The 26,490-nt window shown below is 32.2% G+C and overlaps 3 protein-coding genes across 8 annotated transcripts; 2 read left to right on the top strand and 1 right to left on the bottom strand.

Moving 5' to 3' along the window:
• Positions 1 to 10,129: 10,129 nt before the first annotated feature.
• Positions 10,130 to 17,769, bottom strand: LOC129292137 (tRNA wybutosine-synthesizing protein 2/3/4). Of its 3 annotated transcripts, XM_054929663.1 has the most exons (9): positions 16,916 to 17,769; positions 15,687 to 16,086; positions 14,261 to 15,457; positions 14,015 to 14,144; positions 12,707 to 12,942; positions 12,204 to 12,339; positions 11,273 to 11,349; positions 10,609 to 10,715; positions 10,130 to 10,533 (listed from the first exon to the last, which is right to left on the bottom strand). In XM_054929663.1, exons 1-9 carry the CDS (start codon positions 17,754 to 17,756, stop codon positions 10,427 to 10,429), a joined length of 3,231 nt encoding a protein of 1,076 aa, XP_054785638.1. In that variant the 5' UTR covers positions 17,757 to 17,769; the 3' UTR covers positions 10,130 to 10,426. The 3 variants fall into 3 exon arrangements, 2 of the variants coding, with proteins under 2 accessions (XP_054785638.1, XP_054785640.1); XR_008588869.1 differs by lacking the exon at positions 10,130 to 10,533 and having other exon boundaries at positions 10,643 to 10,715; positions 11,273 to 11,381; XM_054929665.1 differs by lacking the exons at positions 10,130 to 10,533; positions 10,609 to 10,715; positions 11,273 to 11,349; positions 12,204 to 12,339 and having other exon boundaries at positions 12,767 to 12,955.
• A 193-nt stretch (positions 17,770 to 17,962) lies between these two features.
• LOC129292138 (pentatricopeptide repeat-containing protein At1g11710, mitochondrial) lies at positions 17,963 to 21,752 on the top strand. 4 transcript variants are annotated; one of them, XM_054929666.1, is made up of 3 exons: positions 17,963 to 18,103; positions 19,350 to 19,468; positions 19,589 to 21,752. In XM_054929666.1, the coding sequence occupies exon 3, from the start codon at positions 19,686 to 19,688 to the stop codon at positions 21,642 to 21,644; it is 1,959 nt and encodes a 652-aa protein (XP_054785641.1). In that variant the 5' UTR covers positions 17,963 to 18,103; positions 19,350 to 19,468; positions 19,589 to 19,685; the 3' UTR covers positions 21,645 to 21,752. The 4 variants fall into 4 exon arrangements, with proteins under 4 accessions (XP_054785641.1, XP_054785642.1, XP_054785643.1 ...); XM_054929667.1 differs by having other exon boundaries at positions 19,649 to 21,752; XM_054929668.1 differs by lacking the exon at positions 17,963 to 18,103 and adding an exon at positions 18,582 to 19,253 and having other exon boundaries at positions 19,353 to 19,468.
• Positions 21,753 to 23,009: 1,257 nt separating this feature from the next.
• Positions 23,010 to 24,709, top strand: LOC129293751 (ATP synthase gamma chain, chloroplastic). The gene has a single exon (XM_054931849.1). The coding sequence runs from the start codon at positions 23,182 to 23,184 to the stop codon at positions 24,301 to 24,303; it is 1,122 nt and encodes a 373-aa protein (XP_054787824.1). The 5' UTR covers positions 23,010 to 23,181; the 3' UTR covers positions 24,304 to 24,709.
• The last annotated feature ends 1,781 nt before the right edge of the window (positions 24,710 to 26,490 follow it).

Below are 26,490 nucleotides of genomic sequence, written 5' to 3' on the forward strand. Positions count from 1 at the left end.
AACTTTTCTATGGTTAACACCTCTAAAATTCTGATTCATCAGTCCAATACTATGGGTCTTATTTGGATAAAATTGAAATTAAATTTGTGAGAAAAATCATATAAATCACCTTAATTCCATCGAATAAAAACAATTGTTATAGAAAAAATAAACAAATAATGTGTAAAAACAAAGAATTCATATAGAAAAAATTTACAACGATCGCTAACAATATAATATCATTTTGAATAAAAATAAATAAAGTTAGGCATATAAATAATTTGTGCAGGAAAAATAAATAATTAATATATAAAAAATAAATAATTAATGTGAGTAAAATTTGTAACTCTCACTAACAATAAAACATCACTGTGAATATAAACATGTGAAATTAGACATATGAACAACTTATATAAAAAAAAAGGATAAATATCATATGAAAAATAAACAACTTACATGGGAGCTTGGGGTTCTTTGTATTATTGTCATCAAAAATCTAATTTCAAATTTTGCCCAAATGGGACTCATAGGGGATTAAATTGATGTTTCATAATTTTAAGGGGGTTGACTGTAAATAAATTTGCTCAAGGGAGTTGCGGTGAAATTCCCCCTTTTTTTCTAGTTGGGTGAAAAATATTTTCCAGTTTATATTTATTTTTTTAAAATGTTCCTATCGATAGCTTTATTTTTTTTTTATACATAAAATCAGGGTCTTTGTTTATTTAGTCCAGAAATGACATTAACTGGACAGCCTTTATCCAAATTTTGAGCTTAAAGTGGAAAACCGTTTCTTTTTCTTTTCTTTTCTTTTCTTTTCAGTGAAAAATTCCGAAACCGTTTCTGATGACTGAATATATATCGCCAAATTCAAATTTTAAAAGTTTATAATTTATTTATTTTTTTCAAACTTGGTATACATTAAGGCAAGAAAATTCACGGAGAGAAAAATTATTTCGTTTATTTAAAATATAAAAATAAAATGGCATAGTTTATGTAATTTTTATAATTTATAATTTTCACTCTTCTAATCTATTACTAATTTACTATGTATAAGATAAAAATGCGAGATTAGCTTAAATTTTTTAATTAAAATCCTCTTACTATTTCCCACGTATTAATTTTTATTTTAACCTGCAACTACCCCGTTTAATTTTATCTAAAATCCTCACTTTCAAGTGGGGTAATCCTTTTTGGTTTATTTAAAATAAATTATCTTTCAGGGCAGACGAGGACTAATATTATTACTTGACTCATTGAGGAGCAATAACGACGTTTAATTTGAATAATAGCACAAAATAGAACAAAGAGTTGGATAACAAGTAATCACTAACGTGGAAGCTAACCCCTCCAAAATAGTTGAAGAACTTGTTTTTATTTCGAAATTAATAAAATATCCAAATTTTGATTCATGTCAGTGTGTTTCTACACTGGTGATTAAGGAGCGATCTACGCAACACTCTTTTGCAAGTTCAAATTCAAAATGCATGGAATCTAACAATTATAGTTAAAAAATCCCAATGATACATAATTGTGTTTAAGATAATTCCAGTTAATGGGATATATTAAAATTATTATTGGTGAAGCTGGCGGCCCATCTAATAGTTAGAGTCAATAGTTTTGGTTAAGCTCATAGTTGTTAATTTAAATAAATCTGAAAAAGGTTAAAATTAGATTTGATAAAAATTATACTTTTTCTTTTAATCAGTTTTTTCAAGCTAGTTCACATAAGTATAAAAAACTTCAGCAAAATTTGTTTGGATTTGAACTACCCGAATGGCTGCACATTTTTTTTTTTTTTTTTAAACGGTGGGGAGACGCAAGTGGAGGGGGAATTGCGAGAGGAAGAAGAAAAAGAAAAAAAAAAAATTAAAGAAAGAAGCGGGGCACGAGAAAAGGAGTAAGTTAATTGACAAGATAAAACCTTATCTTTATTTTTTTTTAAAAATGATAATTTTTTTTAAATTATATAAATGACAATCTAATCCCTTAAAATATTATAATTATATATTAATAAATTTTAAAATAAAAAAATTATTTTACTTGTATTGAAAATAACAAGTCCCAGTCACAATTTTTATTTAAAAAATCATAATTTTTGTTATATAAATCTTAAAAGTTAAATAACAAATCACAACTTACCAAATATAATTTTTGTTATTGAAAAATAAGTCTCAATCATAATTTTTGTTTAAGAGGTAACAACTTTTATTATGTGAATCACAAAAGTTGAATATAAAATTACAATTTGTCAAGCGTGATTTTAATTATTAAAAATAAGTTTTTAAAATAACAAACCTTATTCATAACTTTTATTTAAGAAATAATAAATTTTATTTAAAGAATCCAAAAAATACAACTTGTCAGTAAAATGATCTTTTTAATTTAAAATTTATTAACATAGGGGTCCTTAGAAACTTCAATAAAATTATGACATTTCGAGAGATCAGATTATCATTTATACAATTCAAGAAATTTTATTGTCATTTTTTTTAAATACAAATAGTTTTAGAAAATATATTAATTACTAAAATTGAAACAACTTAAAAATATTTAAGATATAAATTAATTAAAAGTGTATTACTTAATAATTTTATATAAAATGAGCAAACTTGGACTTGACTTTCCATGGATAAAAATTGTGGTAGTCATTTTTTTTATTACATATAAATATTCTCATTTTGAAAACAATCATATTTGAGATACGGTCAACGCTAACTAAACGTGAGTACTTCTTTCAATAAAAATTTAAATATTAGTTCATCATGTTATACGAGACTAATCTTTTTTCACTAGATCTAACCTTATTAATTAAGGTCTTGATGATCCATATTGTGAGGTGGTATTTTAAGAACAAATATAAAGACCTTAAGAATTTGGACTTTTGGATCGTTTTCAGCTGAATTATTAATACTAATGCATTTCTTTATTTTTATTTATAAATAAAATTACAAATTTTAAAAATCATTTATCACATTTTTTAATTATTATTTATAAAATTAATGTTTATTTTCACTAAACAAATTTGTTTCATTAATCACAAGAATAGTTTAGTTTAAATTTTTAATTTCAAACATAATTATTATACTGAACCTATTTTCTTGGTAAATTGTATGAAGTGATTATTTTCTATTATATTTAAAAACAAAGTAATACTCATTGTTTTCAAATATAAGAAAAATTATCATGTCTCCCTTTATTTTTTATAAGCAAAATTATAAATTTTAAGAATCATTTATCACATTTTTTAATTATTATTTATAAAATTAATGTTTATTTTCACTAAACAAATTTGTTTCATTAATCACAAGAATAGTTTAGTTTAAATTTTTAATTTCAAACATAATTATTATACTTAACCTATTTTCTTGGTAAATTGTATGAAGTGATTATTTTCTATTATATTTAAAAACAAAGTAATACTCATTGTTTTCAAATATAAGAAAAATTATCATGTCTCCCTTTATTTTTTTATAAGCAAAATTATAAATTTTAAGAAACATTTATTACATTTTTTAAATTATTTTTTATAAATTTAATATTTACTTTCACTTTTCAAGTTTGTTTCATTAATTACAAAAATATTTTAGTTCAAATTTTTTAATTTTAAGTATATTATTGTACTTAATTAATTTTGTTAAACTACATAAATTGATTAATTTTTTAATATTTAAAAAAAAGAAAGGATATATTCTCTCTGTTCAAAAAATGTAAAATATTTTTTAAAAAGTTAAATGTTAAAAAATATAAGACATTTTTAGTCTTTTGATATATAATCATTATCCTTTTTTTAAAAGTATCTTTGTCAGTAATAATTTTTTATTTATTATAAAATATTTAATAAAAATAAATATAAAAAATAAAATTAATTTAAAAGGATATAATTATTTTATTAAAAATAAAATTTAATTAAAAATATTTTATATTTTTAAACCAAGAAAATATTAACTTATTTGAGACAACTTGAACGCTTTACTTTGAAATTTGTACTTTGAACATTAATGGGCCACGAAAGCCTTCTGCTTCGTTGCGCCATTATTGCCGCTTGGTTTTTGTAAACTACAGGCCACTTGCCACCGGCGCTGCACGATGTCCCTGGATTTTTTTAAATTTTAATATAAACAATCTAGATTAATTGTATTTATTTTATATTTATTAAAATAAATATTTATAATTTTTAATAAATATATTTATTACCAATCAGTACATATTTAGTTTAAACAATCCAATTTAATATTTAAATTTTTATAATTTTTATATATTGACTATCAAAATATACTTTAAATAATTTAAATTTAATATTATTTTTTTATAATTTTTATAAATTTTTGTTTTGGTAAATATATAATTAAAAATTAAAATAATTTACTAACTGACACTATTCAAGAAATATTTTCTTAAAAAAAGTACAAGTTAAAATTTAATTTGAATTTTAAACTACAAGTATAGAAACGATTTATATTTTAAACTTATATTTAATACATTTTATGCTCTAAGCAACTAGATTTCAAACAATTCCACCCCACTATTAACTTAAATTTAACACCATTAGCCCCACTCCACCCCTCTCCATGTTAAGTTAATGAGAGGCATTTTAATTAAAAATTTGAAGCTAGTTCCCCCACTGTCCCTATCCCACTGCTTTTATTTTCTCTTTGCTAATAAAATCTTACAGCTGAAAAAAAAACTGATCAAAGTTTGATTGTTTTTAATTTAATTATATTTTATTTTTTAATTAAAATACCCCTTATTAACTTAACATCAAAAAATATACACTTCAGTTAAATACTTCATGATCTTAATTATATACTCCCTTTATTTAAAAATATAAAAAAAATTTAAGGAGTTAGATATTAAAAAATGTAAGGTATTTTTAATCTTTTGAAGTGTAATTATTATTTTTTTAAAAGTATCCTATTGATAATGAATTTATATTTATTGTAGGATATTTAATAAGTATAAATATAAAAAAATATAGTTATTGAGAAGTGAGATTCAATTAAAAATATTTATATTTTTTAAATGGAGGGAGTATATATTTTAACTGCATCAAGCTTTAAATAGAGAATGTTTTGATAAAAAAAATTAAAAATTGATTAAAACCTAATGTAATTTTTTAAATTCATATACTTAAAAAATTCATGCAATTTTTTATTTTTTCACAAAGTTGAGAATAAATATATAAATGCACTTGAATTTTTTATTAAATAAATAATATACATTTTTAGTAAATGTAAGTATATTTAACAATAGCAAAAGTAAACTTTTGATCACTTAATTTTATATGAGATTTCACTGATGTCTATTGATTTTATGAAGTATTTTTTCTATCATCTAATTCTAATATTATTAGTCTCAAATGATATTTTTTACCAATATTTGTTATTTTAAAAAATTAAACTTAACATATTAACATTTGAGAATGTTTTATAAATATTTAAAAGTTTGATATTTTTTGTTAATAAAATTAATGGTATTAGATTTAGAGAACTAAAAAAATATTTTATAGAATTAAAAAAACTAAAATAAAATTTTATAGAAAGTTAAATTATTAAAGATGTAGTCTTGTTATAGAACAATCCAGTCTTCTCTTTTAATATCCATAACTCATTAAAATTTGTCATTTGCTTATGGAATTCGGAGCGTGCATCGCCATGAAGTTCTCTTCCCTCCTTTTTTCTCGGAGATGATGAGTAATTGAAGGTTGCTTATTGGTTTAATCACTTTGATTATTCAATAGTTGTGTCCATTCTATGGATTGCCACTTGAAAAAAAAAAAAACACACACACACTCCAATATTAAAACATGAGATATTAATAATCACTTCATAACTCTAGAAAAGTTATATCTCTTTAAAAAAATTACATTTTTTAATTATACTCTCAGTAAATATTTTATATAAATACTTTAATAACAATAATTATAATTTAAATACTGACTTTTTTTTGAAAAAGTATTAAGTGAAGTAGGAATTTAGTTAGAAAACAATTATAAACATTACCTAATACATTATATTTTGGATTAAATAAAATTTTTAAAAAATACCTATATTATAGTATCGAGAGAGTAGTTAACAAACATTTTTTTTTTTTCGTTGCTTTGTTTTGTTGTCGTTGTTGCTCTTTTGTCTATTTTTTTAATGTTACTATTTACTTATTATTTCATTTCCTTCCCTCTAGGGAAGGGTAACAACTTTGGATTCACTCCCAAGTCTATAGCCATCATGTGAGCTTTTTATATTATGGGAGAATAACAATGACCATTAAAATGATTTAATATAAGGTAAGGATTTGAATATATTGGATATTTGTTAAAACTTGAATTTTCACTTGCCAATTATTAATATTTGCTTGTTACAAGTACTGGCTTGATACTAAATTATTTTAAAGGTCCTTTATTAATATTCTCTCCTATATTTTTCATGAACAACGTGCTTGCATGCCAAAGTTTTAACACTCTCAGACAATGGCAATCAAAAGATTTAAATTTAATGAATGATTTAAGTCCATTTACTTAACAAGTATCTTAATTATATCCATTACATTTTATTTATGATTAAAATATATCAAAATACATTTACTCCAAAAATTCAAAATAATATTCATAATCAAAGCACTTTTCATATATCTCTGTAAGCATTCATTAAACCTAAAATCATGTTTGGGCTCTAGTGAGTCTTGAGACCCAACTCACATGAACCTTTCTTGAATGAAAAAAAAAAAAAAAACCACTCCTCATAGAGGTTGTCTCCTTAAAAAAATTGAGATTTAAACTTTTTTAAAATTACATAATAAAATCTCTTATAGCTATTTGATTGAATTAAACAGTTATTATCATACAAAGTGAGGTACTTATTGATTGAGAGAACTTATTAGCCCCTCATCATATCCAAATCTATGCCCAGACTTATACCTTTTCAATTTTCAAATATAGAAAATTTTTTATTCATGGAGATTGGTTCAAAATATAATACCACTTGTAAAATATCACTAGCAGTAAATTTTTATTTATCACAAATATTCTCGTTAATTGTATTGTTGACAGATGTTACATAAAAAAAAAAATTAAAGATAATTGCAATTGGTTACTTTTAATTGAAGGGTAATCTTAAAAATTAGTGACAGTTTTTACTATTTTAATGATACAAACTACTTTTAACTATTTTTCTTAATTGTTATAAACTAGTGAAGAACATCATATATTTTGTACATAAATAAACACAGCTAAAAAAATTTAAAATTATTTTTATTAAAAGAAGTATTCACATTTAGTGCTTGATACTTTCTTGCATATGATTATCTTTAAGAGAAAAATACTTGTGAGCAATAAAAAAATTAAAAATTAAAAATTAAAATTTCTTTTTAATAGTTGTAAAAATAAAATAACACTAGCATCCCCTTGTATCATTATTCAAGTTAAAAAAATTATGGGTATAATATTTTTCTTGTCACGCCAAGAAGATTTGAATTCTGAACTTCTATTTACACTCCATTTCATCCTAACTCTTCATAAATGGCTAAGGTTAATCTTTTTAATGCAGAACAGATATGTTAATGTGCAATTAATAAAATTTAAAGAAGAGTAGATCATAATTTTAAAAAGAAATCAAATGCATACTATTAAAAAAAAAAACAACTGTAGCGATATATTTATAAGATGTTTAAAAGTTTTAAAATTTGTAAATTTATAAAAGTTAAATCTTTATGTGAAAAATTTCATGGATCATTAGAAGAAATTCTTAAGTAAATTAGATGTGTCATATCATTTGTGACCTATCCCGTTAAAATATTTTAAATAATCTAAATAAAATTTTATGTAATATTATTTTAGTTAATTTTATTCTTATAATAGAATACATATTTAATTTCTACTCTTTTTTTTATTAACATTAATATTATAATCAATTTATATTTAATATTATTTAAAGGTTATATTTTTATTAAATATACCACAAAATTATGTGACACACCTTGTCTATCAAAAAATTTATTGTTGTTTAGTATAAGTTGATTTTTTATTTTTACACTTTCAATTTTTATTATATTATATGTTTGGATTAAATATAAAACGTTGCTTGTCAAAACATTTGAGTATGCCATAAAGCCATATGAGCTAAATTACTGAAGAGTCAGGCTCAATCATTAATCTAAACAAAAGGACCAGCTCCGAACGTAATGGAAAGTCATGGCCAGATAAGCATGTTGAAATCTCACTAGTTGCAAACTCACTATGTGGATTGTTGGTACATAAAGATATGATCTCAAATGATCCTAAATCTCATGGAAATAGCATTATTATGCCTAAGTATCTTGACAGAACAAGTTTGTTGCTAAAAATAGAAAACATTAATTAAAGACCGTATTATGAGTTTTGCAGAATTCATGATTATTTGTAAAAACATTTCAGATTTAAAAAAAAAAACTAACATCACTTTGTCAGTATAAATAAAGCATCAAATCATAGAAGAGGACATGAACAGCACTTAAAAGACTCATATTTTACACTCATAATTTTTAAATTTATTAATTAATTTTTATCTTCAATTCATACTTGTAATTATTTACGTTTCGTAACATTTCAGTAATAATTAAATATTTATTTTATTAAGTCTTGTATACCTTTCATGCTTGGGTAAATTGTGGCTAGGGGACCCATTGGAATATTATATTAAGATTTTCTGTTCATAATTGAGATACTGTCCCTCCGTTTATTAATCGTCATCGCGATCACGACGTCACGCGTCCCCCGAGCTTTGATTTCAAATATAATTTATTTTGTTATAGCTATTTGAGCCGTTATTACCGACCTAATAGGAAGCATGTCTGCAAGTACAACAATAGCACTCCTTGCTATTTCTTAATACGCTATTCATTGCCTTTTAGGGGAAAATGATAAAATAATTCTTAAATATGCAAATGAGAACTAACTGCAAATGTAATAATTATTATTTAGCTTTTAGTAACTTATTTGACATTTTAATTTTTGATAAAATGACATTTATTCTTAATAACTATTAAACATTGAGAAATGATTACTTTAGCTGGGACATTAAAAATGAAATAGAAAAGAACTAGCTTCTTTTTGCAAACTTGTTTATCAATCAATCGAGTGTTAAAAATTAGTGAATTATCACAATGAAATAGTAATTTTTTATTTCATTTTAATCAATAGCTTAACCAAAATAATCATTTTTCAATATAAAATGACTTAAACAGTCACCGTTAACAACATGAGCAAAATTGATCTGTTTTTAAACAAGTAGAGAGAAAATGATCAAAAATAAAGTTCAAGATACTAGATATCTTGAGCTAATGCTTTGAGAACAAAAGGAACATTTAACCTATTATTTTTGCCAAGTTAGATGTCACTTGAATGTATATGGTTAAATAAGATAACTTAATGGTCGCAGTAAATAGTAAGGGTAAAATTGGCATGTTCTTAAACGTTTTTTGGGAGGGGGGCAAAAATGAAATTCAAGATGCCAAGTGTTTCTCAGCCAATACTTTGATGGCAAAAATAATCTATAATTCTAATAGCTTTTTTTTTTTTTTTGGGTTATTAACAATCTCGATTTAAATTTTAACTATGTTTTCTATTATTTTGCTGAGGGTCATAAACATAATTTTGCAAAAAAGTCAAGTAAATTCTAAAAGATTTCAAAATAATTACCTCATTCCATGTTATTCTTTTGTCATTTGTCTATTTTAATTAAATTTATTTGCCATTCTACCTTGATCCAACTTTCAAAGATCAGGCTCCACCCAATACTTCATATCTATGTCCTGGAGGGATAGTAAAAAGGAAATACATCACCTTTTATTATCAATAATATTCTCCTATTGAAAATAATCTTATTCAAAGTAAATCAAATACTAAATATGGACACCTCACTATTTTTTATCCATGTACAATTTCTTCCTTCATTTGATTGCCTTTTTTTTTTGGGCCTAACATTTGATTACCTGTTTGATTTTAATGGCTATACATTTATTACTACTACTGAAACACTCACGAAGATTAGAACATAATTCTTATTTAGGGCAATGATTAAATAAATAATATACTTGGTTAAATATCATAATTACCTATTTTCCATTGTTAAATTAAATAACAATCAAATAGAAAAAATGGAATTGCATGTGAAGAGAGGCGTAAAGGTTTAAAGAGCAAATTATTATAAATGATATGAGCTGTAAATAATGTCCCGTCCTTTTCCACTCATCATTCCCCATTCTTACCCATCTGCAACACTTATCAGTTCAATTAATTCAACTCATTTACTTGTTCCACAGCATTCTGAGGACTTTCATGATTCAGATTAGGCATTTAAAGTGTGAGCTAGCATCAAAGTAGATCAGCAAAGGCTCTAGGTGAAGATGGTATATCTAAAGACTTCTGAATAAGTTGGCTTCCATATATTAATCATATACTCGAATGATAGTCCATTCGCTATCTCTGGGTCTGTCTGCATCTCACATCTGCAACAAGGTGGCGAATGTGTGGAGCATACCATTTAACCCTCTCCACATGTTCTATAGAAACTTCCCAACAATAACCTGTGGAAATCACAGCAGTAAGGTTTCAACAACAGTTCTGTCAAAAACCAGATCTTCAGCGTCAGAAAGTACTACCTTCAGATCTAGCAATTTCATGTATTGACTTCAACACGTGTTCGGTCCACTGGCCTTCCTCTGAGTCCTTCGCATTTCCATGCACATGTAGTACTCCACCTTCTCTCCTGCAGTGTTGATGACATGACAAGTTCAGTTATACTTTTTCTCTTTTGAGGATTGAAGTCCAGTTCCTACTTTGAACTACATTGCCAAACAACCATGCAACTTTCAAACTATATTGCTGTGGAAATATAAATGCCGCAGTTGACACAGGATTGAAAGATTTTCTAAACCTGACAATAGAGTGATACAGGGATGGATCTAGAGTTCAATGGTTGGGGGGCCAAATTGAAAATAAAATTAAGAATGGGGTCCAAAATTAAAAGTCGGTTTCAATATGTTTCATCAAAACTAAAGAAAATCTTAAAACTCATAGACTCTATTAAAAATTTAACAAGTTCCCTATTTTGCCCCTATTATATATATGTATTTTAATAACGTACAATTTCTTACCAATATTTAATTTAAAAAGGGGAAACTTTTGATAAAAATTTAATGACATGATTGACAAGTCAGACCAAAAAAAAAAAAAAATTAGTCTTTCTCTGACTTATAAATAGAACTGGAGAGAGTACCGTGTAGATCTATAGAAAGAAATTGTGTACATAGGCATCTCAATTACCTCAAGGCCCTCACTGCTGTGACCCAACTACACTCACTAGATGGAAGGAGACCCAGACAAACTCTATCAGCAACACCCTGGATGCAAACGATCAATTTGAGTCATTTCCCTGTCCATATATCAATGTCAAAAAATAGATGGACCTGTTCTTCCTTCACGTGCCAATACTTATTGACAGCATGCAGTGACTAAAGAAAAAGTGAAGAACATATTCATGAGTTCACTCAATGCATGTCTCTCTCTCTCTCTTATATATATGTATACATACATACCAAAGAAGGGTTTAATGTTTCCTTTTTACTTTATTTTTTCATACAAACTAGAGAGAAAATTATTATAGTCAACTCAAATTTTCTACAGTTCACTCTCTTTCTCCCTACTATTTAAATTCATCGGAATAGTAACTTTGATGATAATATGTCAAAAATAATAGTACTTACTCTTCTGTTTTTCATTTCTTAGTATTTTTGCTGTATAGTAAAAAAAATTCCTTCAACTATGTCAGAGAAATGACACAGCAAGTTTTTACCAGCATATTGTGTAGAATCATAGAAGTATACATTTGAGTAAATCTCTGTCTAAAAGGGGTACAAAGCAGATTACCAATGTGTTTGGAAGATTGAATAAAGAAAACCTGCAAACTGTCAATGCAGAAGCAGTACTTGTAACACTACACTTTGCGACCCAAAGAATTCCTTTAAACAAGGGTGCAAATTAACATTGATTCCTCTTAAAAATTAACTGACAAGTTAGATGCTTTAGGAAGTCAATATAGATTGATGATTGGTTCAGTAAGTACTAGGTGTTATTTCTTGGATGACTTATTAAGAAACACTACATTATCAAATGAAAATTTCGAATTATATTGAAAAATGTTTAGGAGATAGAGTTAAAATGACCAACAAAAGAAGAAATAAACTTGAGACTATACTTTGGGAGCCAAACTTCGATTATCTCCTTGAAGAATGAGACATCGGTCAGTCACAGAATTCGCTTTCAGATTATGTTGGAGTGCCTCTATGGCATGGGGATTCCACTCACAAGCATATACAAATTTTGCCTTGGCCCTGCTCAAGATCATGCAAAAAGGGAATAACGGGGGGAAAAAAAATAGATTGTCAATTTTAAAGGAAGCTAGCAAAGCATAAATGAAATGATAGCTATCAGCCAAATTTTTGTTGCAATGGACACAGCAAACATTGCCCTACTAGGTGGAGTCAGCTACATGGTTTACATGATGTAACTGTGCTCTATCAACAGCCCAAATATTAAAATAAAATCTCTCTGGGATAAGCCCCATCCTAGATGCCAATCAGAACATATTGAAGGCAGACAAAGGGCGTTCATGCCAGGCAATACAAAATCTTAACATGGGATTGTAATTTAAGATTCACAAAACTGTACAGCCCAGCTTGAAGGAAAGTTACAGGATACCTGACAAGAAATGGCAGCGCAAAGTATCCAATGCCTGCAAACAGATCTACTATAATCTCATCCTGACAATCTAGTTGGGCCATCCGAAGCTTCTCAGAAAGATTTCCCCATGAGAACATGCACTTGCTAGCATCAAAAGAATAGAGTATTCCATTTTCTCGATGGTCAACCCATCCATTATCTCCGACAAGAATCTGCAGCGTGCTATCTCTAGTACCATTTGCTGCAACTGGGCCCTATAATAGCCATCTTAATGGTCATGAATAAACGAATTCACTATAAAGATATTGAAAGCCTGATGTAACACACACTCACATACACTCACACAGATCTGAATGGAGGGAGAGAGTAGAGAGAAACTAGAAATAGGGGGGGAGAAATGAAGAACGGAACAATGGGGGAGCAAGGGAGAGGGAGACAGAACGCAGAGAGAGGGGGAGAGCTTCTGAATATGCCATCACAATATTTCATTCATCAAGTGTGTCCATTACAAGTGCAATTAAGTCTATTTAACAAAACTCTAATGCCTAAATAAGGAAGCCTTAATCACATCTACATATAAAGCTAACTTTCAGATTTCCTCTTATAAAAGAACACAAAAGGAAACCTTAACACCTTGTCCATATAAAGTTAGGCTTTATATTTTCCTTCTTACAAAATATTAAAATAACATAAAGAGAATTTATTTTTTTCTAGAATGTCTCCCATATTTCCTATCAAAGCCTATTGAAGACAACTTAATTTTCAGGTGTAAAATTAACTAAAAATATTAAAAATAAGTGTTTTGGTGATGAAAATTTACTGACAATTCCAAGATTTCATCCCCCTCAGATACCACTGCAAAGCAGATCCATGCATAGAATGTCTATGCGTATGCTTGACAAATGTGAAGCACCCACAAGTTAATCTTTTTTTCAATGGTTCTAAGCTCTAGCCTTCATGGGTATGCGCTGGCACAGGTTCCTCCTATTCCGCCCTCATAATTTTATCAGGGAAAATTAACTTTCATAGCTGACACGATTTTAGTGGTTCTGTTACACCATACATTTGCAGACATCAGCTGATCTCAGAGAACACGGTCTGTGCTTTGGGGATTATGAAGTCTTTCCGCACTTAGAAGGTGAGTTGTTTAAAAGAGGCAAAACATGCAGATATTGAGCTTTATTCATATATTTGTTGATTTGACTTAATTTCTTCATGAAAAATACTTGGTTGCCCGAGCATTCATCAACTATTGAATTAAAAAGTAGAAGCCTCGGCAGAATAAAAGAAAGCATAAATTTATGAATTACTCATAAATATAGTTACCTGGCGAGCGAGTCGATTAGCCTTAAGTGATTCGCTAACAGTGAGCCAAAGCTCTTCTGTGATGGAGTTCCACATTGGATCTTTGAAAGAAGTAGTTGGAAGTACAACAATATCTCCAAGTCGACCCCACCTAGAAAGCTTAATGAAATAAGATGACTAGACAACATAATATCAAAGGGATGCATTATAAACAAAAATAATAAAATAAGCCATCACAAAAGAAAATTAGCAGAAACATAGTGAAACCTTGCTGGCAATTCCTCTAGCAGCCGTGTAGGTAGGCCGTTATGCTCAATCAAAGTCGTTATTGCTTCAGTCATCACTTCCAAAGGAGTTTTTGCAGCTTTTCTGACTTCAGCAACATCATCTTCCTGTACATTTGCACCATATTCATGTAAAAGACTCAAGGCTTTTGGACCAGATAAGTCATTTAACAGGTATCCATTTCCTTTAGATGGCTTGGAGAAGTCGACTTCATTTTTTCCTTCAGTTGTGTCTCCTGAATGAGTCTTCCTTTCGTGAAATATATGAAAAAAATCATTAACTACAGGAAAACAGATATGTAACCCATCCTCCTGTGAGTATGCTTTCCTGCCAAAGTCTAACCATCCAAATTTCTTCAATATATCCTTTCCTAATTTTGCATATCTCTTGTCTAGCTTCAGAGCATAATGTGATGTAGCCATCTGAAATTGGTCATTCGTGACATGTGATTCACCATCAAGACACATGTCACCATGGTCACCTATATCCGGTACACGCTCAAGTTGTGGTTGTTCAAGATTTTGAATCCTAGTCTTATTTTCCCCATCATTTAGATTACTCATATGCTTTGTTTTATTTTTAACATGTACATGATCATCATAAGAAGGCATTAAATGGAGCAAACTAACTTTTGCTGGCTCACTAAATTTGGTTCCAAATGCATAGCAAGATGCACCACCACCAACCATAACAAGGTCATCACCAATGACACAAGCTGTACTGCGCACAAATAAATCTTTGCCAACAGAATTAAGGATTACATGCTTCCATTGACGAAGCTGCAAATCAAGTAAAGCCAACTCTTGAAAATGTTGTCTAATTGGACAACCACCAATAACTCCAAGATAATTTTTATAGGCAAACATTGAGTGGGAAAACCTAGCATGGGGATTCCTTCCAGCTGTCTTTTCCTTCTTCCATTGACCCTTCCGAATATCAAAGCTATACAGATCATCAAGTGCTTTTGTACCATCGTATCCACCAAACATGAAGATCTGAGAACCATGCGCCACCATTGAATGAGAATGACGAGCACATGGCCAGTCCCCTGAAACTGGCACCTTTTTCCAGATTAAGTTGATTGTGTCAAGAATATAAAAGGAGGAAAAGATATTATCATTATCCAGTCCCCCAAATACATAAATATTTGAGCCCACAGCAGCAGCAGCATGACGATGCCTATCCAATATGGAAATTTAGACTTAGATTTTTGTTGAAATGAGTTTACGTAATCAAACAACACAAAAATATATTAGCACATACGCTTTCCAATGAGTTGTGAGAATCTACGCAAATGAATTAAATTTCTGCCACCAGAAGTGAAGGAAAAGATAAACTCTTCTTATTTTCACTTGTTTCAGTTGTGCTTCTCATTCGAGGTTACAAAAGAAGGATGCTAGAGCATTACCTGGGAAGAAAGTCACTACCTCCACATTGCATTAACTTCCAACAATTCTTAGCTGTGTCAAGGACCCAAACTTCACCAAGAATCTTATCAGGGCCAGTACGACCGCCAATCAAGAACATGTAATCTCCAACTAGGGAAGATGTATGGCCTAGGCGTGAAGATAAATCACCAACAGTTCTGATTGTTTGCAGAGTACCAGAATATGGATCAAGCATCAATAAATCATTTCTTTTTGCATGTCTCCCCATGCCTCCAAAGCCGCCAAACACAAATACTTTGTTGTGGCTAGCATAATCCAATGCGCAAGCAGAATGACCCCAAAGGAAAAGCTTTTCCACTGGTTCACCTACAATTTCAATATGGACAATCCGCAGACTAAAACCAGGAAAATCCACAAGCCCTGTCAACAATTGAAGGATTCAGACTTTTGTTTCATACTAAAAGGAACGCTGTCCTGCAATCAGTTACATGTCAAAATGTATGAGTACAGACATTATTATCATTACTAGATACTCTCAGGACCAAATAGCACTGATGTAAACACCCTCTCATCACAGAATAAAATTTCAAGCCACCAGCATAAGCAAAACAGGAATGAGTTCATTATAATCTAGATTGCCCTCTACAATTTTTTTTGAAGACTAAAATACTGGATAAAGGATTATTCATGCTTTTGGCAGCATATATGACAGTATGTACGTATGATTTGGAAGTTTGTATTTCTCACTCCCTTTCATGAAATTACAACGTAACATCTAAACAATGAGAAGAGATCACCAGCCCTTGACTCATTAAACACCCAACAACAGAGCAATAGCTCTTCCTCTTCTCTCCCAACCAATCTACTAACACACCCTGTGAATACTATTCCATTTCACTCTACTGAAAACTCCCCAGCAGAGGCCCATAGTTCTTCTGATTATCTAGATAAGTTAGGGATCATGCAATACATAGTACTAGATATCAGCAATCTACAGTTCTACTCTAGATCATAAGTTGCTTCATTACAACAACAACAACAACAACAACACGAACGTCTATTGTCTATATCATTTAACAAAGTTTTATGTTGGCTGATAAGGACCTAACACAATCTTCCTCTTTTATCTGGATTTAGGACTGACTATTAAATATAGGTAGAGTTATCATAAGTTGCTTCTTTACAGAACGAAAATCATAAATAGCATGTACATCCCTCAAATGCTGAAAACAGTAAATTATATAGATACCTGAAGAGGTTTCACCATTCCTCTTTTCCAACTCATCATCATCTCCAACTTGAACATTATCACAAGCAAGACCTTCTCCCTGCACGGAAACATCAGAAGGATTCCTTGATTCGTTTATAGATATATTATTACTATTATCGGCAGTCATAGATTCTACAAAGCCGTTGGACTGCAACAATCCAAAAAACCTTTCGGTTCTCTTCCTATTCGCTTCCATTTTCTCGTTTGCGACTTCAACAAGGTACCGAACATACTCGGGCGGCACCATAATCTTCTGAGTATCCCCGAGAGGCACCTCTAATCTTATCGAACACCGAATTGCTATAATCACACGCTTGTTAGCATTAGCAATGCCCGACTCTCTGAACCCGCAAGATATGGCCAAAGAAACAAGCGACTGAGCCGAAGAGAGATCTTTGCACTCGACAGCAATGATGAGGGGCTCGAATCTGAAGACAAGTTCAGACGGCTCAGTCGAAACAGAAGATGGAGTTAGCTTGGAGGGGAAAAGGAGGCTGAGGACTGAATCGGGATCGGCAGGGTCGTGGGAGACGAAGAGCCAAGAACCTCCTCTAGCTTTTTTCTTGGGTTTCTGCGCATCAATGGTGGGCTTCAATAAAGGTTGCGAAAGGATAGAAATTCGGCCAGAGCATGAACTGGTAGTGTAGAAACAAGGGTGTTGATTGATGGTGTTCAGGAGAGGGATGATTGGTGCGTCCAACGAGCCTTTTGGTGATTTGTCAGCTTCCACTGAGCTTAGAGAAGCTAATGTTGCTGCCTTCCTCTTCTCAAAGTCCATTGCTTCTCTGTTTCCGGAACCAATTTGTGTTAGCCCACCCATAGACCTCCGAAAGCGGCAAGGGGTTCCAGTGAGCAAGGCAACGAAGGGAGGAAGGGGCAATTCAGTAATTGTATCTAACTAACGAGTTACTGTACGAGTCTATCATGAGTTTATCTTATACCAAATTAGTTGAACTCAAGAGTGTGAAATAGTGAGTGAGATTAACAAATAGTAAATCCTGTCGGCTGTTCCGTCTTCTTAATCTCGCCGGCGTGGCGGCATCGCTGCCCCCGAACCCCTCCCGCCGCCCGTCACCCTCTCGGCTTCTTCCTCTCTCAGTCTCCCCTGTGCTCTCTGTCTTCTCAACCCGATGATCTCGCCGCCGACGTGAAACTCTGTTCTTGAAGGTCAGTTCGTTGACTTCGTTTTCCTTCTCCATTTATCCCTCTCAGTAGTCAGTAGTCAGCAGTCAATCCTTCACCATCGTCGTGTTGGTTTCCACTCTCCATCATTCTTTCAGTCTCTCACCATTTCTGTTCTCCTCGTCAATCTCCCCTTCTCCATTGTCGTGCTGCTTGGCTAGGTGGATGAAATTTGAAGGAAAAATTTGACAAAAAAAAAAACAAAGAAATAATTCGGGTTTAATAACACTACATCTTGTTCATTGAAATTGGCTTGCTGGATGCTTGGTAGAAGATGATGAAGTTAGTTTAGAATAATTTTTCTGATGTAATATTTTTGTTTTTGTAATGGAATTTCCAGTTTTTCAACCCCAGAAAAAAAAAAGGTACTGAAATTGGTTCCAAAAATCTAGGGGTAAAAAAAAAAAAACTCTAATAATGCGTGATTTCTTTTGGGCAACCTCGAGTAAGCCTAAAATCCTGAGTTTTTCGCTAAATGGGCGTCTTACAGCTCCCGGAGTTAGCGGCTCTACTAAAGAACGGATCATAACGCCGTTGGCTTGGAAGATCCTCGCCGTCCATTTTTGCCCCCTAGTTTGTTGCACTCCCTCTGTTTTCTTCCCTCATTTTGTTCGTCTCTTGTGGTCTGTCATTACCCCAATTCTGTAAGTCTCCGTAGATCGTTGTACCTGTAGGAGACTAGAATTCCTCCTCATTGCTTCGTGCATTTCTTCGCTTTTCTGGTTGTATGCAAGGTGTTTGATGAAAGTCCTGATCGAGGATTTCTTAGATGGACACAGCTGGAACTAGAGCTAGAACTAGGAAATCCCAACAAGAAATACTAAAAAATAAAATACAAGAGCCTCACTACCCAGCGCGATCATGAAGCGAACAGACTCCCAAAAAAAACTAAAAAAAAGACACAAGCAACGGACATTTTTAGAAACAATTGACGAGAAAATAGGGAAAAGACAGAAATGGATTGCTCTGTTTCTGTACCAAGTTCACAACTTCTTCAGCTCTGCTCTCATGGCCTGGTCTTTGTCAGTCACCTCAACAAGAACCAAGCTTACCCTACCACAGCAAAGAAATAAACTTTATATGAATATCAAAAGCACCCACAGAAACTACCCCCAAAAATGAAAAAACATAGGCAGTGCTCTCAGTCTCACTCCATCTATCTTCTTCATCTTTTCGCGCTTACAGATCTCAAAAGGTATTATTATTTAATTGAGACGACGTTGTTTTACAGGAGCAGCACAGGAGATGTAGATAAGCCGAGCGCTCTTCTGCCTCTGTATAGACAGTTACGGCGATTTCATTGCTCAGGACAGCTTCAATAGAGTTTCAGCGGACCAACTTTCTTCTAAGGTAAACCTTCCATTCATTTTACTATTTCCAGTCAAGGTTGCCGTTATATTATATTATACTATATTTAATATTTCATCGTCTGGGCTCTCCTTTTTTGCAATTTCCATGATTCTGTAACAGGGTAGATACCGTATATTCGCCGTTACTCTTCCCCTTTTTCATGAACTTAATATTGCGCAGATATTTGGATTTTTGATTTACTGGGTTTGAGCTTTCTATGTTTTCGACCTTTTTATCTAGAAGAAGTCACCTTTTGAGTCGAGCTATACACGTCGGAAAGCATTTCTCAAACCCAAGTGCTGAAGATATCATTTTTAGGACAGTTTGTCTTCATTTGAAACAAAGGAGATGGAGATGCTTAGGGCAACTATCTTCAAAATTAACGAATTCGTTGGTGAATCGAGTTGTTTGTGAGTTCCAGAACTCGGCCCAGTTAGCTTTAGACTTTTACAATTGGGTTGAAGATAAGTTGTTCTCACACTCGTTAGAATCATGTTGTACCATAATCCATGTATTGGTTAAGTCAAGGAGATTTGATGATGCATTGTGTCTTATGCGAAACTTGATTGGTAAAGAGGGTATTTCTCCTTTGGAGATATTGGAAGGACTGACAGATAGCTACCAAAGATGCAGGTCAAGTCTTGATGTTTTTGATTCATTGGTGAGGGCTTGTACTCAGCTTGGGAACACTGAAGGTGCTTATGGTGTGATCAATAAGCTAAGACTCCGAGGCTGCTGGGTTACAATTCATGCTTGGAATAATTTCCTGAATCATGTGTTGGAAGTGAATGGAATGGATAGGTTCTGGGAATTGTATGAGGAGATGGTTTCTTATGGCTATGTAGAAAACGTGAATACCTATAATTTGCTAATATATGCTTTTTCTAAGGAAGGTAGATTGATGGAAGCTATTTCAGTGCTTTATCGAATGTTGAAGTGTGGAATTTTTCCTAATATTGTTTCTTTCGACATGATGATGGATGGGGCTTGCAAAACTGGTGACTTGGCTCTTTCCCTTAAGCTTCTCACAAAGATGTCAACGATGACAGGAGGTTCTGTTTGCCCCAACGCTGTGACTTACAATTGCATCATTAACGGCTGCTGCAAGAAAGGAAAACTAATACTTGCAGAAAAGATGTACAATGAAATGATCAGGGCAGGGTTTGAGCCAAACGTTAGGACTTATGCTACCTTAGTTGATGGGTATGCCAGATGGGGAAGTTTGGAAGAGGCACTGCTGCTGTGTGATGAAATGGTTGAAAGAGGACTGACTCCTAATACTGTTGTGTTCAATTCAATTTTATACTGGCTTTATCGGGAAGGAGATATTAAGGAAGCATCTTCACTATTATCTGACATGATTGACAAGTGTATACCCCCTGATCAGTACTCCTATTCCATACTCACAAAAGGGCTTTGTAGCAATGGATATGTGACTGAGGCTCTTAAGCTTCATAACAGGATTATAGAAAATGACATGCTTAAGGATGGCTTTTCTCTTAACATACTGCTCTACTATATTTGCAGGAGCAAAAATTTGGCAGGAGCTAAGCAGCTGCTCGGCAGAATGTTTGTACGTGGTCTAACTCCTGATATATATACATTCGGAACTTTAATTGATGGGTATGGCAAGCAAGGCAACATCCAAAATGTGCTTCAAGTTTATGATGGAATGATAAAGATGGAGAAGGAGCCAAACTTGGTAATATACAATTCTGTCATTAATGGTCTATGTAGAGTGGTCTCCATGGATGTTGCAAAATGTCTATTTGAAGAGCTGGAAAGGAGAAAGTCTATTAATGTCACAACTTATAACACTTTGATTAATGGGTATTGCAGTAGTGCACAGATCGATGAGGTGTTCAATTTGGCTTCCAAGATGAAGAGCTCAGGAATATCTGCAAACAGAGTCACATATAATACACTGATTAACCTTCTCTGTAAGTTTGGCTGTGATCAGGAAGCCGAAGAATTGATGAAGGTGATGATCATGCAGGGCATTCGTCCCGACGTTATAACATACACAACAGTTGTTAACTATTTCATCAGGAAATGCAGGCATGAGGAAGCTATTGCGTTGCATGACTACATGGTACTCAAGGGAGTAATTCCTGACCAGAATACCTATAATGCCATTGTAAAGCCACTTATTTTAGGGGAAAGAAGAGAGACGTAAGTCATCTACTTGTACTAACTACCTGTAAAGTTCTTCACATCTTAATAGGTCACATTTTCAGTTTTTCTGTTGAATATTTATCCAAAATCATTTCTCATCTTCAGCAAACACCAATTTCAGACGTTATGCTTACTATTCTCATTCGGCGCTTGCTAGTAGTCTGCCTTCGAGTTCAATGCTTTAATCTCAGATATTTGTCCTCAGGGTTTCCGTTATGATGGTTGTTTGTCTGCATGTTTAGGAATAACTAATATTCAACAAAGTGGGAGTCTGTTTTAATCATCTTTTCAACATTTCGGGCTTGTTCATGCTAAAGTCTACTCCTTCTGGACCAAAATATGAGCAGTTTTTGGGAAAAATTTGCGTACCAATAAAGTTCAAATTCTTATAAAAATATATATTGATTTTTTTTACCTTTAGTCTAAATTACCAATCCATCATATGATGAGCAAGAGACACACTTACACAAATATCTATATTAATAAATAGAAGGGGTAAAATGGATTTTTTTTTAACTTGTAATAGGTTGCTTAGATTTTAAATTAAGATTAATTGAGAGGAAATGTTTATATTTTAAATAGGAGGGAGTGTTTATCCCCTCCCCCCAAGTGGGGGAGCTGGTGTTACTTGATTTTTTTTTTTTTAACCCAAATGAAGCTGTAAAGTAGAAGAAAAATACGAATTTTGATCCTCTACATTGCTTATATCTATGCAAGGGCTAAGTAAAATTTTGAAGTTCAAATATTTATAATTGATTAATTTATTCCTTTTTTTTAATATTTCATTTATTTATTCCTTTATATTGCATTTGGACGCGGCAGAAATTTAGGGAGGGTAAGGAATCCAAATTCCAGAAGTACAGGCCTAGCCCCAATCTTGATTTCTAGAGTTTGACCCATTACTAAGTCCATATCATAAAAAAACTTTCGGATAGAAATACAATAAAATTTTGTTAAGAATTGAGAAGGAAGGGTAAACACACATGAAGAAAATCTCACTACATACACAATCGTTGTCTCTGTACAATGGGTGATAGTATTAAAGATATTGTCAGTTTAATGGGTTAAGTTGGTAAATTGTTGAACCTGTCTTAAATGAAATGCTTTGTTAGTGATCGTTTGATCACATTCAATGTTAACTTGGAAGTTAGAACCCGGCTTGGCTGCAGAAGAGAATAACCCGTCGAACAGCCGCATGTGCCCATGCACTGTGATCCACTCATATGAAACTACATTAGACTCTGGACCCACACAAAGGAACGAGTGATGAATATTAACGTATCATAATTTTGAGCATCGGCTTATCTCTCGTCTCCTACAGTCAAAATCGTTATCCTTAAACCTCATCCCATCCCTCCTCTCCCTCCACTCATTCCTCTCCTCCTTTCCACCTCAAAATATAATCCTCTACTTCTTCTTCAAGATAAGATCATCAAAAACCAGAGACAAAAAAGACACCATCTTTACCACCCGGATACAAAACCCACATTCCCTTTCTTCTTCTTCCTCTTCTTCGGAGAATTCCCATTTCGACAAGCATGTCTTGCTCCAATCTGACAATGTGGGTTTCTTCGAAACCTTCTTTATCCGATGCTTCTTCCCTCTCCTTCCGTGCATCTCTTAGCCCCCTTTTCCACCTTCCTTCTCAGAACCCATCTCCTTCGCGATCCTCTGTGACCCAAATCCAGTGTGGTCTTCGTGAGCTCAGGGACCGAATTGATTCTGTGAAGAACACCCAGAAAATCACGGAGGCCATGAAGCTCGTCGCCGCCGCAAAAGTCAGAAGAGCTCAAGAAGCTGTCGTTAATGGCAGGCCTTTCTCCGAGACCCTTGTCGAAGTCCTTTACAACATCAATGAGCAACTCCAAATCGAAGACGTCGACGTTCCTCTCACAAAAGTTCGACCCGTTAAGAAGGTCGCTTTGGTTGTTTGTACTGGAGATCGAGGTCTCTGTGGGGGTTTCAATAACCAAATCATTAAAAAAGCAGAAGCCAGAATTGCAGAATTGAAGGAACTGGGTCTTGATTATACCATCATTAGCGTTGGGAAAAAGGGTAATTCGTATTTCCTTCGTAGGCCTTATATCCCAGTCGATAGATTTCTCGAACAAGGAACTCTTCCAACTGCAAAAGAAGCTCAGGCCATTGCAGATGATGTTTTCTCGTTATTTGTAAGTGAAGAGGTTGATAAAGTTGAGTTATTATACACAAAGTTTGTGTCTTTAGTGAAATCTGATCCTGTGATTCATACTCTACTGCCTTTGTCACCAAAAGGAGAGATTTGTGATTTGAATGGTAACTGTGTGGATGCTGCTGAAGATGAGTTCTTTAGGTTGACTACAAGGGAAGGGAAGTTGACTGTTGAGAGAGATGTTTTGAGGACTAAAACAGACGATTTCTCCCCTATTTTGCAGTTTGAGCAGGACCCAGTTCAGATTCTTGATGCCTTATTGCCTCTGTACTTGAATTCTCAGATTCTTAGAGCACTGCAGGAATCACTAGCCAGTGAGCTAGCTGCTAGAATGAGTGCTATGAGTAATGCCACTGATAACGCTGTGGAATTGAAGAGGAACTTGTCAAGGGTATACAACAGGGAACGTCAAGCCAAGATCACAGGTGAAATTCTGGAAATTGTTGCTGGTGCCAATGCCCTAACATAGAGGAACAAAGTGGTGAGATGAAGCATTGGTGCATCAGATTCTGCTCGATACTACAGATTTTGTGTTGTTGTGTTCTGTATTCCTGCAAGTATCCATGCTTCTTAAATCATGGCTCTTCTCACATCCACATTTGTGTTCCTATAATTCTACATAGGTATTATAATGGTATTTTTTTTTAAATCCAAATATTGTTGTTTAAGAACAGTTATGCAAGATTTTAGACCTTTTCCCTCCCGTTGTTCTTGCTCATCTGCACAACCCTTTGTGCTTTAAGAGATCTGCAATATAATCTGAAACGGACTGAGCATTCCAACATTCTCTGTAAGCTAAATTCTTCTTCTCTCCCTGCTATATATGTAATAACAGTACGTTTTAAAGATTCACAGATCTGCCAGTTTAGCCTCAACCTCATTTTGATTGTACTTTCAGAGCAATATTTTCCTAAACTCACATCAAATTCATATAATTTCTAGCTATTGTGATGGTTTATGTTGTGAGCTTTGTAGAACTGTTCATACCATGTATCTAAATTGAGTCTTACAATATCTCATGCTGCTGTTTCTTATACTAAACTTCAATTTTTAGAATCTTTTTGATGGCATACCAAATTCATTCAACTTGACCAGGACGGCTATTAAATTAGCTTGTTTGATTGTTAGACCTATGAAATCTCTGTTTGCTAGCTCAACTGTCTTGTCAGCTAGACTTTTGTTGAAGGCTATGATTAAATTACTAGGTTTTCCTTTGTGGCAGTACTCAAAAATATGAATCTAGAGTTTCATACTAATTACTAAAGTGACATGCCCCTCAACATTAGTGCTTTTGGGAAAAGTGGTCAATGACATAGTGTGAAAACTTCAATGACTAAGTGATCAGGAATTCATCCATTATCTTCTTCATTTTTCATAATTGAATAAGATTTCATCACAATATGGGTGATTCAGGTATAGAAAAAACACTCAAGAGCTTCATCTGTGTCTTGCCACTTATACAAAAGATGCAGTTTAGAATGCACAGAGATGTTATCCAAACCAACTTGGCCTCTTTGGTTTTGGCTCATATCTGATATAACGTCCCCAGAGATAATGCATCTTAAGTAGAGATATTTGCATGAGTTGCACTAGTTCTTTCACCAAGTGGGTGCTACTTGACTGATTCTCTCTGTATACAACACTTGTTTTCTTTCAACATGACATTGCTGCTCTGTTTTTTTTTTTTTTTTGGGTTATTTTTGTCAAGTTGTTGCTGTGCAAGTGACATACAACATCCAGCTAAATATTTGCTTGACAACTGGGTCAAAAAAGTATCATTTTCTGTTCTTCATTGTGTGTGTGTGTGTGTGTTTTTTTTTTTTTTTAATTTCTTACAATTATTTTACATTCAGTACTGCTTGATAAGATTTGTGTGGGTAAATCCGAAATTTTTTTTATTCTCATTTACAAGGTTTGAATCCTTGATATTGTTTGGATGCAATGACAAGTTTACATCTATTTTTTAATCAATAAAGGATGAAAATGAGAAATCAGAGGAGTGACAAGAATAATAAAATGAGAGGAGTGTCAAGAATAAAAAAGACAATAATAATGAAAACATTAATAAAATGAGAAGGTTGGAGTTTGTGAAATTTCAAATAATTAAGGTTTAGGTAAAATTTAAAATTACAAAAAAATTATAATAAAATATAAATTTAAATTTGGATTAAATCTAAATCCAAAAGCTTTTATGTATTCAAATTCAAATTGAAATCTCCACATATCTAAACACATCTTAAGGGTTGGTTGATGGATATGGTTTGGTCCTAAATATAAGACCTTGATCCACTTTGTTATCCCCATTAAGTTTTTCCCATATTGCCCTTTGCACACTTTTTCTCGCTCCTTTATACTTTTTTAATAATCTCTCTCCTCCTCTCCGTTTTTTTTTAATACTCATTTAGGTAAAGTTATACATAATTTCTACACCATCATTGCAGTTAACAAATTTAACCATTTTATAAGGAAAAAACAATTTAACCAACTTTTTTAATATTTATGAATTAGTGAAGTAGATCCTATATTTAGGGTTGAACTTTGAATGGAGTACTGTTGGTGGTCATTCATTGTTTCTTTGATTAATCAAATCTTTGTTCAATTTATTATGTTAGTGTTTAGTAATGCTATGATGAGAGTTCTAATACATATGAAGATA

The sequence above is a fragment of the Prosopis cineraria genome, unplaced genomic scaffold (genome assembly GCF_029017545.1).
Source record: "Prosopis cineraria cultivar Desert tree isolate PC_DT_omini unplaced genomic scaffold, ASM2901754v1 PC14, whole genome shotgun sequence".
NCBI lineage: Eukaryota > Viridiplantae > Streptophyta > Magnoliopsida > Fabales > Fabaceae > Prosopis > Prosopis cineraria.

Excerpts from the sequence above, each read along its gene's own strand:
- LOC129292137 (XM_054929663.1), bottom strand. The coding sequence starts at position 17,756 with ATGGGTGGGCTAACACAAATTGGTTCCGGAAACAGAGAAGCAATGGAC. Across the intron at positions 14,145-14,260 it reads CTAGAGGAATTGCCAGCAAG|GTGGGGTCGACTTGGAGATA; the intron begins GTTTCACTATGT and ends TAAGCTTTCTAG. Across the intron at positions 10,716-11,272 it reads ACAGCAGTGAGGGCCTTGAG|GAGAGAAGGTGGAGTACTAC; the intron begins GTAATTGAGATG and ends TCAACACTGCAG.
- LOC129292138 (XM_054929666.1), top strand. The coding sequence starts at position 19,686 with ATGTTTTCGACCTTTTTATCTAGAAGAAGTCACCTTTTGAGTCGAGCT.
- LOC129293751 (XM_054931849.1), top strand. The coding sequence starts at position 23,182 with ATGTCTTGCTCCAATCTGACAATGTGGGTTTCTTCGAAACCTTCTTTA.